Source organism: Bombyx mandarina, chromosome 06 (genome assembly GCF_030267445.1).
Source record: "Bombyx mandarina strain Sakado chromosome 06, ASM3026744v2".
Taxonomy (NCBI): domain Eukaryota; kingdom Metazoa; phylum Arthropoda; class Insecta; order Lepidoptera; family Bombycidae; genus Bombyx; species Bombyx mandarina.
Window position 1 is genome coordinate 3,651,218 of NC_143213.1, and position 16,282 is coordinate 3,667,499.

The 16,282-nt window shown below is 32.8% G+C and overlaps 1 protein-coding gene across 24 annotated transcripts in view; it reads right to left on the minus strand.

The window, feature by feature from the left end:
• The window catches only part of LOC114239888 (uncharacterized), a 471,744-nt gene that overhangs the window by 319,225 nt on the left and 136,237 nt on the right, over window positions 1–16,282 (minus strand). The window contains exon 5 of one of the 24 annotated variants that reach the window (XM_089728051.1): window positions 9,238–9,590. The exons of the other annotated variants lie outside the window; for them this stretch is intronic. Coding sequence (XP_089584177.1) covers window positions 9,325–9,590 — 266 coding nt within the window. The 3' untranslated portion in view covers window positions 9,238–9,324. Of the gene's footprint in view, window positions 1–9,237; window positions 9,591–16,282 lie in introns of those variants that run through there. 24 annotated transcript variants of the gene reach the window in all.

Consider the following 16,282-nt stretch of genomic DNA (forward strand, 5'->3'; position numbering starts at 1 on the left):
CATAGGTTCTTTTGATCTTTACCCACTACGTCTTTTTGCTTGTCGTTATATTTTGCTACATGACTAGTCCATTAGCATTTCAGCCTCACTCAACTATTTTGTCTTCTTTCGTATAATTTCACTTACTGTTTTATGTTATTATTATTTTTAATTTTTAAAGACTTCTTTCCATGGTTTTATGTTTTTATTCGTGTTCTGAGTTCTCGTACAAATAACCAAAGATCTAAAGTTTCATAATCTCTTGGATCGTCGTTCTTTCTTCTCTTGTTGATATGATTTCTACCTCTCTTTCGTTTGTATCTTCAAATTATAATCCTTTTATATCCTTCCTATATATTTTTAACCTATTCACGTATATCTCGTTCAATTTTATTGTAAAGAGACTTTTAAACATGTTGTATTAGAAATAAATTTTAAGACGGGTTTGAGGTCCGAAACATGGCCCGGCATAAAGGTTTTCTAAGCGGTGGCTTGAAGGAAAGTTGCCAGATATATCAAACGGTATGTTATGCCAATGTTCAAATCCCTTAGACAAACACTATATGTGTATGAATATTATTTTGTGAATACGTACCTAACAATTGTTGGATAACTACGTCAAAATGACTTCCACCATGAAAGAATAACATCGTGCAATAAAAATTCTGTTGTCCCAGCTTTCAAGGCGTGCTCCAAATGCGTTCAGCGTCATTCATTTTCGACAAAAATAGAGAGCACACAACGTTTGATTCATTATACTCTCGGCAGGAAATAATGGGAAAATTTAAAAAAGGATTACAGACAAACACAGCATTTAATAATTCTATATCACTGATAATGTTCCGTGGCTAATCTAAACGATTACATTATCGATATTCGCAATCTCCGCGACGCAGTGCCGATTTCTTTCTAGAACTTCTCCATCTTCTTGTGATGTATTTCATGTAGTCCTTGGAAAATTGAAACCGTTCGATTCGTTACGAATTGTACAGCTGAAAGTAAACAAATTGTTAAACAATTTCGTAAATTCTGTTCTGTTAATAAAACTTCATGAGATGTTTGTAGAAAGTTTAATAAAAATAAATAATTGGATCAATAAAACCGATAAGAAATTCAGTACACCTCTGAAAGTAACGATTGACAAATGCTGTACGATTTAGAAAACAAATTGCCGGCGTATCATTAAGACAACGAGAAATCAAATTGAGGACGCAAATCAACTATACCGTCGAAGAGATACACAGACCCGAAAAATATATCTCACATATTTTAAACGTGAGAGGGGGATACCGAGTTCTGAAACTTATGATTAATCAAAGCATCGACCTTATGTACAAGGACAAGAGACCCAGACAGTAAGTAATAATAGAAAAATACCACGCATAGGTAAGTACAAGAAGTAGCTTCAGCACTCACCATTTCAAAATTCTGGTGAAATAGCACCAAGTCAATCACGTTCATGTTTAAAAATGATTGTGGATGCCCCTACTTTTTATAATAACACCGTCAATAGTAGTGATAGCAGCTTTACAGTTCCAATTTTTTTTTGTACAACGCCACCTCGTTTTATTCCCGACCTGGTAATCTTTGACGAATCTATACTGATCTATTTGTACCGCTACTTGGCTTTTCAAAGTAGTCACAAATTGTGGACCTGAAAATTTTTCTCTTATTAATATAAGTATTATCTTTTGATTGTCTCCTAAATATGAATAGCTGTTTTTTTTTTCTACCTATGCTGATAGCCTTGAGAGGCTATTTCAGCTTCGCCCTAACGTTTGTAGGTGAGCTCGCGGGGCTCAACCGGAGAGTTGCTAACACTGACCCTAGCAAGAGCAGTGCTTCGCAGAATCTACCACCGGATCGGAAACGCGACCCTCTGAGAAGATCCGGCGAGAAACTCAGTGGGCTGTGTCTATGGGTTAATACGCTCGTCTAGCTCTTCGTCGCAAGCAACGGGTACGACGAGGACGTTGACCGGTGCTTGTGGTGCCTAAAAGCAACGTTAATGGATCAGGAGGATCCGTAATGACGTGCTTTGGGCGACGTCGACGGTTTACCATTCGTATGGATAACACGCTGCTGTCTTATTTTTATACCTCAATCTCGTCTTAATTCCTATTTCTTAAGTTCAGATGGTAGGGCATGATAGGCTTGTTCGTATCATTCTATAACTGTCTGTCTCGAAGCATTTGCACGTTCTGGTTTGAAGGGTTGGTTTTATTATATTACTATACATTAACCTCGAACCCGTGTGACAAGGGCTCTCCGACATGCCAAGCCAGACAACACATGCCAAGGAACTTACCAATAACCAACAGAAAGAATTTCCCTGCTATGTTAAGCAAGGGGGTCAAGCCGGGCAGAAGGGGATACCCCAAGGCTCATTTTCATGCCTCCAATGGTAAGGGTCCACCACGACTCCCCGATCCCATTCTCAAGTTCATTCTCAGTTGTTCGGTTGTGCTCCAGTAAGCGCTTAACATTTCTCAAGCCGAACTTTTCTTCTACTCATCAAAAATTACATAAATATCATAATCAGATTTACTTGAAACTACATATTATAAAACCAACAGAAACCACATAAAGTCAATTTCTAACAATATTTTTAATAAAATATGAAAATTCTCTTACATACGTAGTACAGTTTGGATACACGATATGTCAACAATACAAGTGAAAACAGTTATAAATATTTTTCCTTGGTGCTGTAAAGATACATTTATGTAAATCACTAAATTTGAATATTATATTACTAAAACTGCGGCACACGGTTAATTCCTATATTATCAACAGTAACAAGACAAGAATTTATATTTTTTGCACGAGTCCACATTATTACAGTACTTTACGACTAAATAACTCATGCATAATCAGTAAAGTTCTTTAAGAACGAAAAAATGCTTTAATTGTTTGTTTTCTATTTAATAATACAAAATAAATAATCGAGGACAAATCACATACGGTTATCTGGTCGCAAACTATGATTCAATGTACTATGGGAACCAGAGACACAGTAGATCCTTACATATATACATATTATATATTTTATATCACCCCAACAAAGCATAGTAAAGAATAAGAAACCTAATCCTCATAAAAATGTTTTGCTTTGAAGTAGGGATTGAACCCACGACTTTCGACCTAGCCATACAGGGGAGCTAAAACTGCACCACCTGGTCAGTGAAGCTATAGTGATTCTGAGTCGGGTCCAAAAAGAACACATGCAAAATTTTATCATTCTGGTAGTGTCAACTTTTAACTTTATCTGGTCATTCGTTATCATTCTTTATCTTACTGGTGGTAGGACCTCTGGTGAGTCCGCACGGGTAGGTACCACCACCCTGCATATTTCTGCCGTTAAGCAGTAATGCGTTTCGGTTTGAAGGGTGGGGCAGCCGTTGTAACTATACTTGAGACCTTATAACTTATATCTCAAGGAGGGTGGCGCATTTGCGTTATAGGTGTCTATGGGCTCCAGTAACCACTTAACACCAGGTGGGCTTTGAGCTCGTCCATCCATCTAAGCAATAAAATAAAAAATCAACATCCCCATCTAAATTTCTCAATTATAAATTTAATGCAAGTAAAACTGCAGGAAACGCTTAGTAAAAGTCAGGATGAACAAAATCAACCATTCATCAATAAGCAAAGAGTACCTACATGAAAAAAGACAAAGATAAACTATGTATTTTATGGTTTATAATTTCGAATTACGTACCTAAAAAGTTATTAGCACTCATATTTTATAGTTTTATTATCATTTGGTCTTATATTTACATTTATATATATAGTATAGTACCTTCAAGGATTACGACAAAGCACCTACTTTCCATTATTATAATTTAATAATTTTCGACCAAGGGCCGTTTCTTATCAGATTCACGCGCTATGCAAATTAAATAACTCATGTGCCTTAACAACTATTAAAATTCAAATATATATAAAAAAAACATTTCAAATTTCCACAATGAACCCATGAAGTCAATACTTATTTAAAATTAACATATGTATAATTTACTATGTGAATATTTAATTATTATTTTTTAGTAACAAATTGAAACATAACTTAAACTGCTGTTACGGTTTGATCTCTCGTTTTCTATGGACATTATATAACTTCTGACATACTTTTTTAAAGTAAAGTAAGTAATAAATAATCATTATAAAATGGGAACAAATCGCGCATGGTGATCCGGCCCCAATTTAGGATTATCTGTGTTATGGGTACCAGAGACTGACATAGAGACTTTTTTACAATATAAATAAATATATAGATAGTTAACAAACACCCAGACCAAGAGCGAACATCACACGAATATATGTCCGATATGAGAATCGAACCCACGACCCTCGACACGGCAGTCAGGGGCGCTAGCTAATGCACCACCGAGACTTTTGGAATACTTTACAATTGTCATAATCACAGCCGAACTAAAACGCGAAATTAAACCGTAATAACAGTTTTAATTATATATTCGGACTCACGAACCCGATTAAAACACTAAAACATATTTTTCGAAAAAAGAACTCTTGAAATCTTGAATAATAATAATACCTTTATAATAATTACTTTGGTGGACTACAATAACATTCTTATTACCTAGAAATATTCAACGAAACACGAAAATTTCAACGAAATTTTGGAATGTGAAAGCTTAACTTAAGGTGTTTTTTTTTAATAAATATTTTTTTGTTCTTTACCCTAAATTCAAATTTACATAATCTTATTAAACTTTAGTGTTATTACTAAACATAATCACATATAAGAAAACGTAATAAAATAATAATAAATAGATTTTTCTTTATAATGATTTCAAAGATAACAACCAAAAGTAATTAAGTGAAAATACTTAGACATCGACTGTTAAACAACTAAAAATTTGTTCGAGATTTTAATAGCTTAAATTTTAACCTTTTTCATCGCTTATTAAATTTCTCACCCCTTCATCGTTATCATATTACATTTTACATCGATAAAAAATACATTATCATAACACAAACAATCTAATTTAAAATTGTATCCTTCATTTTAAATTCTTGACATCATTGTTGTAGTCCCATACAAATACGTCATGACACATTGTATTCAGCACCATATCGAATCTTACACAAACTCTGCATATTTTAGTTACCTATATCAACAGGTCCATTTCATCAATTATTATACGATAACGATTTTACGCACCATTAATTTATCCACCCATTTTTATATCTTATCGAGACCCATTACATTAAAGCAAATAATTTACCAACTCAAGAAACTTTACTTTTTACTTTACTTTACAAGAGACTTTAAAAAAAACACGAATGCTAACCTTTTTTTTGTTATGAAAAAAACCGACCGAATCTTTAACTGACCGGCAATATTTACGCTACGAAATAAGAAAATGCCACGACCTCTGCTTAAAGAGCCAATTTAAACCAAAATAAATTCTATTGCCAAATAGTTGGCGGTTAAGCACTCAAAGTTTTTTTGTAATACAGCACTAGAAGCTACATGTAATTTCAAATCAGTCAGTCATAAGTTTTGTAATCTAACAATCAACAAATCGTACGTGCGAATCCAAAATTTTAAATTATCCTGCCAGTACAATTATTTCCTAGATTGTCGCTAAACTTGAAAAAAAAAAAACTTTGTCTAATTATGTGAGTGATTACCGGTGGTAGAGATTACGACTCCATCGATTGTTACCGCTGAAGCTTTGCATTTGAACTTGTGTTTCTTGGCACAGGTCCATCTAATCCTATCACCGACCAGAGATCGTGAGTGTCTGAAGAACTTATGACCTCCAATGAAGATGTTGGTTGTCTCCCTGCAGAAACGTGCTCGGAGCAGCGACGCCACTAGCTCTGCAAACAACAACATGATAAGTAACTGTTGTGCATTAGTCATTTAAACTAAATACTTTTACCTCATACTACTGAATCTCTACATAGTGTCGAAGATTCCGTACTATCGGTACTAATATGCACAAATATCCATTTAACTCAAATATTTCCCCTTCTCAAATATTTCATGAATTCAACCTGTAAATTAAGAAAAAAGTATGAAGCAAAATTATTATCGTTATAATTATATCCGATCTATATTTATAATATTTATTGAACAAATATGAAATTATGTTATCTGTGCTAAAACTTACTTAAGAATGAATTTACCAGACAATATATTTAGAAAGTAATCGCTAACAAAGGTTTGTTGAAATATTATATTGGGTAGTGGACTCTTTTACTTAAAATCGAAATGTTCATAATTAAATTTGCCTGGGCGTTTTCAAATCTTGGATTTACGAATGTCTCAGAATATAATTTCAACTGAAAATAATTGGCAAGAAACTAAGACTTGTTCTTGTCCAAATACATTTTTGTATAACACAAAGAAATAATAATATAAAATTATATTATATAATTCTTTTGTAATTCTTTTGACGTTCAACAAGTATGTACTTTCATTTATGTTGAATAAAACTTTTTTGATTTGATTTGATTTGATTTATTAAATCAGTTCAATGGTAATATGGCTTGAACTAAAAGAACAAGGTCTCCAAATGGACTGACTACTGGCTGTTACTAGCAATGGTCTCACTGAGAGCTAGCTTGCACACGCTTACGTACGTACAGTCGACTCTCAGAAGATTTCAAAAGATTGAGATACGATCTTGAATCTGTAACCTTTTTGATTAAGAGACACAAATCTTATAAGCAACATTAAATTCTGTCTAGCTAGACCTATTGCTGTACCTACATTTCTTAATCTAATGATTGTGCTGTGTGTAAACAAGTACTTCATTGCAATTTGTAGTCACAATAGCCTTGCAGCCATAGTTTCGTTTGATGCACCGCCACGTGGTTGTACCTTGTTGTCTCTTGTTAATTCTCGCAAAGCTATATTTATTACCGAGAAACATGAGCGATTGGTTTCCACGCTTACTCTCGACGAAAAATATATCTGAAAAACGTTATGCAAAAAAAATTATACGTTCGCATTCGAAAGGAATCGGAATCAGATTCTAACCAAGAAGTTGAAGTACCGAAACGATAGGTAAAGATGTGCTTGAGTTGAACCATTTTAGTTGAAATCGATAATCGAGTGGGGTTTATTGGAGGACCGTCAAAAACACTCTGTTGCTCAAAGACACGCATTCGAACCTCGAAAGAGACAACACGACCGAGGCAGACGTGAAGCGTGTAACGTTTAGGACGGGTCGTGTAGTTCCCTCTACCCTACGCTCACAGGATACCAGACTGGCAGTCGTTCACGCTACGAATATGGGTCGCCTAGATAACGCTGCCAGTTCGTACCGCCGCCAAGTCAGAACCAACGAAGGCCGAAGAAATATCTTGATTGTGACAGGTCACTGTCGATCATGGACATAACCAAAGACACATTATAAGGTCGCAACTAGGTCTGGGCCAACCACTCAGGAAAACCTTCAATCTGTATTCAACGAACGAAAAAAAAATCCTCATAGCAATCACACTTGTACATGCAAACGATGTTTATATTTTTCATTTTACACAGCAACCAGTCTTTTGAAATATAAATTAAAGGAGTTTTCTAGACACAAACAGATCTAAAACGTATTTGAAAAATATTTTTTATTTGTATATTAATCGTGTTCATTAGAAACCCCGAGTCAGAAAAGAAAAGGGATAAAAATAATAACATTAATTTTAACAATTTTATTTTCCAACACAAATACAAAACTCAGTTACATATGTACATTTTCCTCAGTTCTCGTAATTTTATACACTTAAATTCATTAAATAACATGAGCATATAATAACATTATTAAACAATCATCTAACAATTTACACTATGATGAACAGATATCAAAGGTGGCTCGTAACTAACTACCCATGCGGAGCTCACAATACCCCCTACCACCAGTGACTATGTTACAACAAGTTTATCTAGGTTAAAGTACTATATCATAAGTTTTTTCATGGGATATGGCCAGGCATACATGCTGCCATAAATACGATAATCTGTTCGCAGGTTCGTGATCATACGTAATTAGATATTATGTAAGAATCGACTGGTAGTTTATGAATCAAGCAAAGTATTTCTATCTTTTGTTCATGGAAATAATATGCATACCACTCCTAATTATTGCACTACGTAAATATATAATAATTTTTGTAGTTACTACGGTCCTGCAACTATATTGTGCATATTATTTATATGTCTAGAGGAACTTTTTCGAAATCACCTTCGTGGATTTCATTACCCTACGTATCAATAAATAAATAAAAACTAAACGAAACTCTATATAAATAAGCAGCTTATAATATATAGTACTAAATCTGACAATAACTAAAACCGTATTGTAAAAAAAGTACGATTTGACTTGATGTAAAAAAGTTAAATTAATAATAATTAAAACACAAAATGATGGCTGTGAGTGACATTTAGAAATTCTAAGTTGATTATAGAAAATTATGCTGATGACAATCGCGGACTTTGATAATAATATTATTAATGGTAGTTATAAATGCTGGACAGCCCATGGCCTTTTTAACGCATCTCCATCGAGTCTTTAGGCCTTCGTGTTGGTGAACAGTGTACTTGTGCATTCCTATATTGAGGCATGGTTTCCCAGCTTGTGTAACGGCGAAAAATGCTGCAAAAATACGGTCTCGTTAGTTTGTTTTGAACAAACCAAGAAACAGAGCGCAAAAAATGACATTAGCGGAATTAAATTACGTTAAATATTTTAACAAATATTATATAGCAACATAGTTTATTTCTTTGACAGTAAACCAAATATTTAATGTTACGATTAACAAAAAATAAAAGGATTTTGTCCACTTCAACAATAATCGCCACTGAACTTTCTTTAGTACTATGTATTTATAATATTTGAGTTAGATGTATCAAATGTTTTTTTAAGTTCTTCCGCATCTATCTTTTCAGTTTCATTTATTAGTTCATACATATCTCCTTCCTTTTCTTGACGCCTTAAATCAGGAAATATCTCGTTTTTCATATGATATACATATGTTCTGTTAAGCTTCCAATATTAGTACTTTTACGTTGGTCGTACGTCATTGTAAGCTTGATCAGCTGTGTATTCGCTTTCATCAATTACCTCCGAAAGTTCTTTAAATTTCTGAGCACTTCCAAAATTAGCTGAAGCACACTCCTTGAATTTGAATTTTATGTAAAGAAAATCTTTTTCGGAACCATTCAACCAGACTTCACTAGTGACAAATTTGGATTTTGAATCGTCGGAAGAAATAATTTCCAATACCTTTAAATGGGTTAACTTTTTTATTTCATTTAATTGAAACCACTATTGATGGGAATATTATTTAAATCACAATCTTCTATCCAAGTCATCAGAATTTGTTCTTCTTTATTATTAATGATTGTTTTACACGTGAAGATTTACTTAAGTTCTCCAACGATCTAGACTTTACAGCAGTCCTGATTTTACTTTCATTTTGTTTAATTGTTCTTATTGTTGACTCGTTTAATTCCAGATCCTTTGCTATGGCTGTTGATTTCTTACCATCATTTAGCTGATCCAAAATATAAATTTTTTGTTGTAGGGAAATAAATTTTCTTCTAAATTTAGGTTTTGTTTCCTTTTCAATTTTTATGTCTGCGAAATAGAGACAAATTTTATTTAAACTCACTATGTATAAAAAGTGTGGAATTAAACATGAATTCATAATAGTTTTTACCGTTCAAAAAATGATAAAAAAAGTAATTGGAGAATTGTAATTAATATATTTGTGTTTAATGTCAATCACAAATCCGATCTTAATGTTGGATGTCTATTATACATATTATGTGGATAAATATTCTAAATTTTGTAAACTTGACATTATAAAAATGGTCCTTACTGTTACTAGAATTTATTTAGTTTAAGTGAAAAAAAATATATAAATTGAATATTTGCCTAGAAAACATGAATAAAATAGGAATAGAGAAAATTAAACAGATGACTTTAACAACAAACGAAATACTTCTTATAAATATCAGCCTATTTTAAAACTAAAATAACAATATAATTTTTTCTATTTTACGCCCGCTCTTAAAATTGGGAATTTTAACTGGGAAAATTATAATATATCTTTACCTACAAAATGGCCGTTTGGTAAACAGAAAGTTACTGTTTTTTATATTTTTTTTTTTGCTTTCAATCAATACCATACATGGTATCGATGCATCTCTGCCAGTGCAGTGTACATTGTTCAATACCCTTCTTGCAGAAATGAGGTGTCCGTACACCAACAAGGTCTTTAAAAGCATCGGGTACTGATATTTTCCCTGCCAAGAAGTCATCCGAACTCTGCAAAAAGCCGAAGTCTGTCGGTTTTGTCCAGTTCCTCACAATACACACCAGCAGTAATATTGCCATTTAGTAAAACCCAACAAAAAAACACTAAACTGAAAATGACTCAATTTGAAAATATAATTCGATACTTATAAATTAAAATTCATTTTAAATTAGAATTTATTGTCAGTCATACATTAATTACGTTTCAAATGACCAGTATTGTAAAAAAGTAACTTCATAGGTAAAGACCTATTATAAATAAAATGTATACACCTTTTATTGCACATATGTAACATGAATGCACTAACGATTCAAAAACTAGGAACGTAAATTAAACATAGTAAAATATTTTAATTTTATAACAACACAATTCACATAATCTGCAAAGATACGCGATATTAATTGTGAATTATACAGATCATTATACCTATATATTTATATGGGGATAATAAACACATGCTTTAAGAGGTATATTCAATCGCATTATAAAAGTGCCGCGTTGTAGGGAAGATTTGTACTTTTAAGTAATAAAAGCGTAAAAATTATGTGAAAACATTGATATTGGTCAAAAATAATAGTTTTGGTTATTCCAAAATTACATAACACATTATTTACGAAACTCATCTGTATGTATATTATTTTTAAGATTGAATAAAAATAGTGCTTTCAGAGAAAATGGGTATGCCATGGCTACAAAGCCACTATTCATGTAAGCATGCTCTAGTTGCTAACTTAAATCTTCCACCATTTCCTAAACAAGTATAGTTATCCCAGGAATATGGTACTGGTGTGTCATTTCGAAAAACAGTCGTCGTCGTATAGGCGTTGTTCTATGTTGTGTTAGCACATATTCATGTCAAGAGATTAGGATAATAATAAATCATTTTTTTATTCCATGCCTGGTAAACTAATTCGCGGTTCACCTCGTGTTAAGTGATTACCGAAGTCAATAGACATCACAATGTGAATGTCATAATTCACCCGGAGACCTGAGTTCTAACTTTTGGTTATATAGTACAGCCATTCAACCCTTTAAATAGGGACACATGTAACATTATACTTCAATAATATAATTGTATCTTGTTCATTCAAAATTATCCTGTTACATAATAACATTTTAGCTAACGTGTCACAGAATAATGTTTGAAAATGGAACTGAAGAAAATTAAATAATATATGTCCAAAAAAGTCAAACATTTGGAATGTATTGGCCTGAGGAAAATTGAAATCATCTCTATGCTCGAGAGCAGTTCATTTGAAAGGGTCAGAATAATTTATCCAAAGACTTTTCAACATTAAAACCAAAATTCAATTCAACAAATAGCATTTTCTCGATCACATCGTTCATCAATGGTTATGAGTTCCGTTTTCTTTTAGTATATTATCTTTGTATGTTAACACAGTAGCTTTACAACCTCTTGGTTTTTTCATATTACACACCCAATGAATTCTTTCTCCATCGCCCCAAACTTTATTCCTTGTGAATATATTCTTATCAACAATGAGTTTCTTGCTTCCTCGTTTCGTTGGTAGAAGGAGAGCATCTGAAAATCCATAATTATATGTATATAATTATGAGGAAAATATCATTTTATAAACCCCCAACATAAAAAGATACCACCTATTTTAATTTCTCATGTGAATTGGGGTTGAATATTTATAAAAAATAACAGTAAATTTTTACACACCTTTTTCAACGATTCTTTAAATGAACTTTAAAGGGCTTTCCTCATAAGCCGAATAGACATAGGCTTAAATAATTTAAAATGCCGTATGCTATGATGGTAATATAGACCATAAACTATAATAATAGCATTAGCCATACGAGTATACTATTAAAAGCTATCATCTAACTCTTAGATTCTTGAGAAGTAAATAAAGATAATTTTCTAATTTAAGCTTTTTCATATTATACATCAAAGTGAAATATCGCAATAAAATAAATAGTAGATAACAGACAAGCACCAATTTATTTCATCATTATTCATCATCGATTTATTTAGGACATAGAATCTTAAAATATCGAAATTGATGAAAAATCGAGAGGTAAACAATAAATTCGTTATTGAATCAATTAAATTTGTACCATTATACCAAGCTATACATGATTATGAATGTTCCTGACAGTAATCACACGTTGTCCAACTGTTATGACTTGGGCAGGACATCGCTTGTATCTCTTACAGCACCGCCATACAATATGCGAGCCGAACATGTCATTGCGTCGGTGGTAACGATATCCGTTCACCATAAGAGCTTGGTTACCGTTCCTTGATGAGTAGAAATAAATTCCGAAGCCTAAAACAATCGTCATTCTTGTTTTAAACAGCATTTTTATTAGTTCCGTTTTTGACAAAATTCACTTTTTAAACTTTTTTCGTTGTTTTATTTTACATCGGAATGCAATTGTAGTAATTTCTGTCTAATTATAAAAAAAATGTTACACCTGAGTCTACAAAGCATGCAAATAACTTTTTTCACATTTTTTTAATAATCCTCTAGCTAGAGTGTAGCAAATTATTCTACTTCTAATAAGAACTTCTGATAAACAAGCCACCTAACAATACGAGATACACGTCAACATCTATAACATTTAAATAAGCAAAGGAAAAACAGTTCAGTACCATTATTTTCTTCTTTGTTTTTTCACTGATTTCTTTTTTGTGTCATATTTTAGTTTTGTTTTTGAAGCTCAATGCTATCAGAAAAATATTTGGTATTTTAGTAATTTTTTGGTGATGTATAAAATCTTGAGCTGTTGGGGGTTATTATTGAATTTAAATCGTAGGGCAAACACTAGTTTCAATATAAGTAAGTACGTTCGAGCCTTCCTTGTTGAGATAAAGATGTTTTTTTAGCATTGGTGGGTAACGTACTCACTGCTCGCCTAGTATTAAGTTATCACCGGAGCCAAGATAGATATTACAAAGTGAATACATATTCACTAAAAATTTGGTAAAGCTACAGCGATAGGCGATATTTTTTTGTTTCTTCACACAAGTCCAGCTTTACCTCTGTGGTGAATACAATTACGTTACTATCGAATACTCATTTTATACATTCATTAGAAAGACAAGGTGCAACAGAAGCTACAAGATTAGTTCTCAAAGTTTTTTTTTTTAAATAAAGAAAAGTATGTATATAAATATTTATTCAACCACCATTCCCCAAACGTAACATAATTATTTAAGCTATTACATTTTGCATTCAATAAATGTCATGATTATGAGTGTCGGACACTTTGATGACCTCGTTCTCGTAGGTCGTTACGGAGGCGGTACATTTCAATAGTCTTTTTTTTAAGCAGCACCATCTTGTTTTGTAGCCTCGGGATCGCTCCTTCAAGAATCTCATGCCTCCATATAAGATGACCGGGTTCCCTCGTTTTGATATGTCATATGTAAATTCTCCTGTAGAAAATTAGTAGTATTGATTTACTCATTTATAAAAAAAAGGATTCAACTTCTTCGTTTGTATAAGGCTGTTTTTTTTTTTCAAAGTAATCTTTATTGTCTAAAAATGTATTTTATAATTAGAGAACAATAGAAATATAATAATAATGATTCAACAAGTCTTAAGTTCACAAAACTCAAGTGCTTACAGTTTTTTTTTTTTTCATTAAATTTTTATTAACATAGAGAACAACTTTTAATCATTTTAAAACAATCTAAAAAAAACCTCATGGATATTAATGTTTCAATTTAAATAGCAAACAGAGTGACAGGAAATGGGTTAACAATAGAGTGATGGGATAATAGAGTCATGGAATAATATACGGATGGGAAAGAGTACGGTCACAACCAAATGGTAAAAAGGCTGAGTATTAATAATTGCAACATCTTATTTTCTATCCTTCACACTAGAATATGCGGATTATTGTTTTGTGATTAAAATAGACAGCATGATGGTAACCACCCGTATAGATTTGTATACTCTAACCGGTCCATCGGGGTCAAAGTAAAACCAAACTTACTGTCAATGTACAGACGAATCACTTTATACTGGTATCAAGAGGTGGCCAGCCGAGCGTTAATGTATATGATCAACATTTTAAGTGTGTTACGTACGTTACGCATTACGACTGTCCCCACCCTACAAGTGGGATTAGGCAAAATCACATTTATTAAAGAAAAGGAAATAAAGTTCTGGTGTCTGGTGTTTTTACTGGTGGTAGGACCTCTTGTGAGTCCGCGCGGGTGGGTACCACCACCCTGCCTATTTCTAGCGTGAAGCAGTAATGCGTTTCGGTTTGAAGGGTGGGGCAGCCGTTGTAACTATACTGAGACCTTAGAACTTATCTCAAGGTGGGTGGCGCATTTACGTTGTAGATGTCTATGGGCTCCAGTAACCATTTAACACCAGGTGGGCTGTGAGCTCGTCCACCCATCTAAGCAATAAAAAAAAAAGTCTATAGGCGGTAGTCATTGATTAATACTAAACAGACAATGAGCTACACATTATAAAAAACCAATAAATAAACTCGACAAGCAAATTTAAAGCAGAACTAGCTACCAAAGAATCGTTAATTATGTTAGTTATAACACACAATGCGTTTTTTTTAATAATTTTGAAACTGCATTGCATTTCAAATAATTTTTATAGGCAGAGAATGTTAAAAAATGTGTTAAAAATTCTTATGAGTATGTTTGGAATTAATTTTAATAGGTTTATTCTCGAAAGTGATCATAGCCGCTGGACACCTCGATGATATTCTCTGACTGCAAACCCACCAGGTTTTCGAACCATCGTCACGACGCTTGAAGAATCGATATCCATGGTATAGCAGATACAATTTGTTCTCACTTTCGACGATACTCACTTCTGCAAGATTTTGATCTCGTATAGGTTTAATTTAATAAAATGTTGTTCGTTGCTCTATGCAGGTGTCTTAGCTTACTTTTCACATAGCAAAATAAAATTGAAAGTCTGTTAAATTTTCATCCAGTTCAAACTTCGTTTTGCAATTTTATTTTGAATTTTATAATTTCCACATGTAATCTCTGCTTGAACGTTTGAATAAATCCTAAGACTACAGTATATTTTTATCAATCAATAACACAAAAAATACTTCTTAAGTTGTTTATTTGTTATTTTGTTTTTATGGGAACTTAGGTGATATGCTTCCAAGAAGAACTCGAGCAAATTCGATCGGTAATTTACAAGTCATCAAATAGGAATGTATCGTGTTTCAGAATAGAGCCATAGTCTTATATTTTTGCAAACATAAATTAAGAAAATATAGTCCTCATCATCAAACTGGTGGTACGACATTATCGTATATTATTATACGTACTGGTGAATGCCTAACCCATAAAAAAAATTAGGCTTTAAGAGTTTCACATTAATAGGAGCCTAATATCAGCGTTATAAGTCGAAAGACATCCGCTACTGGGCTGAAACCTAGACTCGGCACAATGATCAGCCCTAACTTGCCAGCAACTTCAATTAAGTTTACTTAGTTACTCAATTTTATTAAAGTTTTTATTTCACTCAATAAAACTGTCGTGTGAATGATCGGCGGTTACTTTAAACAATACTCCAGCTACTGTGACCACCGACGCTTTGCATTTCTCCGCTTGTCTCTTGCAGCATATCCACCATACTTTATCTCTGAGACTGTTATTCCTCCTGAATTTATGTCCTTGATACCAGAGGTACAGACGACCTGTACAATCTTCATACGATACTAGAAACAAGAATGAAAATGTATACATTTACTATTTCCAATATTATAAGTGAACGCCTACGCAAGCGTCCCAATGAAATGAATTATATGACCTTTATCATGAAAAATCATATAATCATAATAAGTCATTTCATGAGTATGTCTGTAAATATTCCAAGTTGTTTAAAAAAGTATGTACATTGGCCAAGTCATTGCACTTAGGCAATCTTATAAAAAATGCACCTGACAAAATTAAAATGACTTGGAATATCATTAATAGGGAGACTGGGAATGTCAGAAACAGCAATGCTGAATCAATTTTGAAAATCAATGATAAAATAATAAC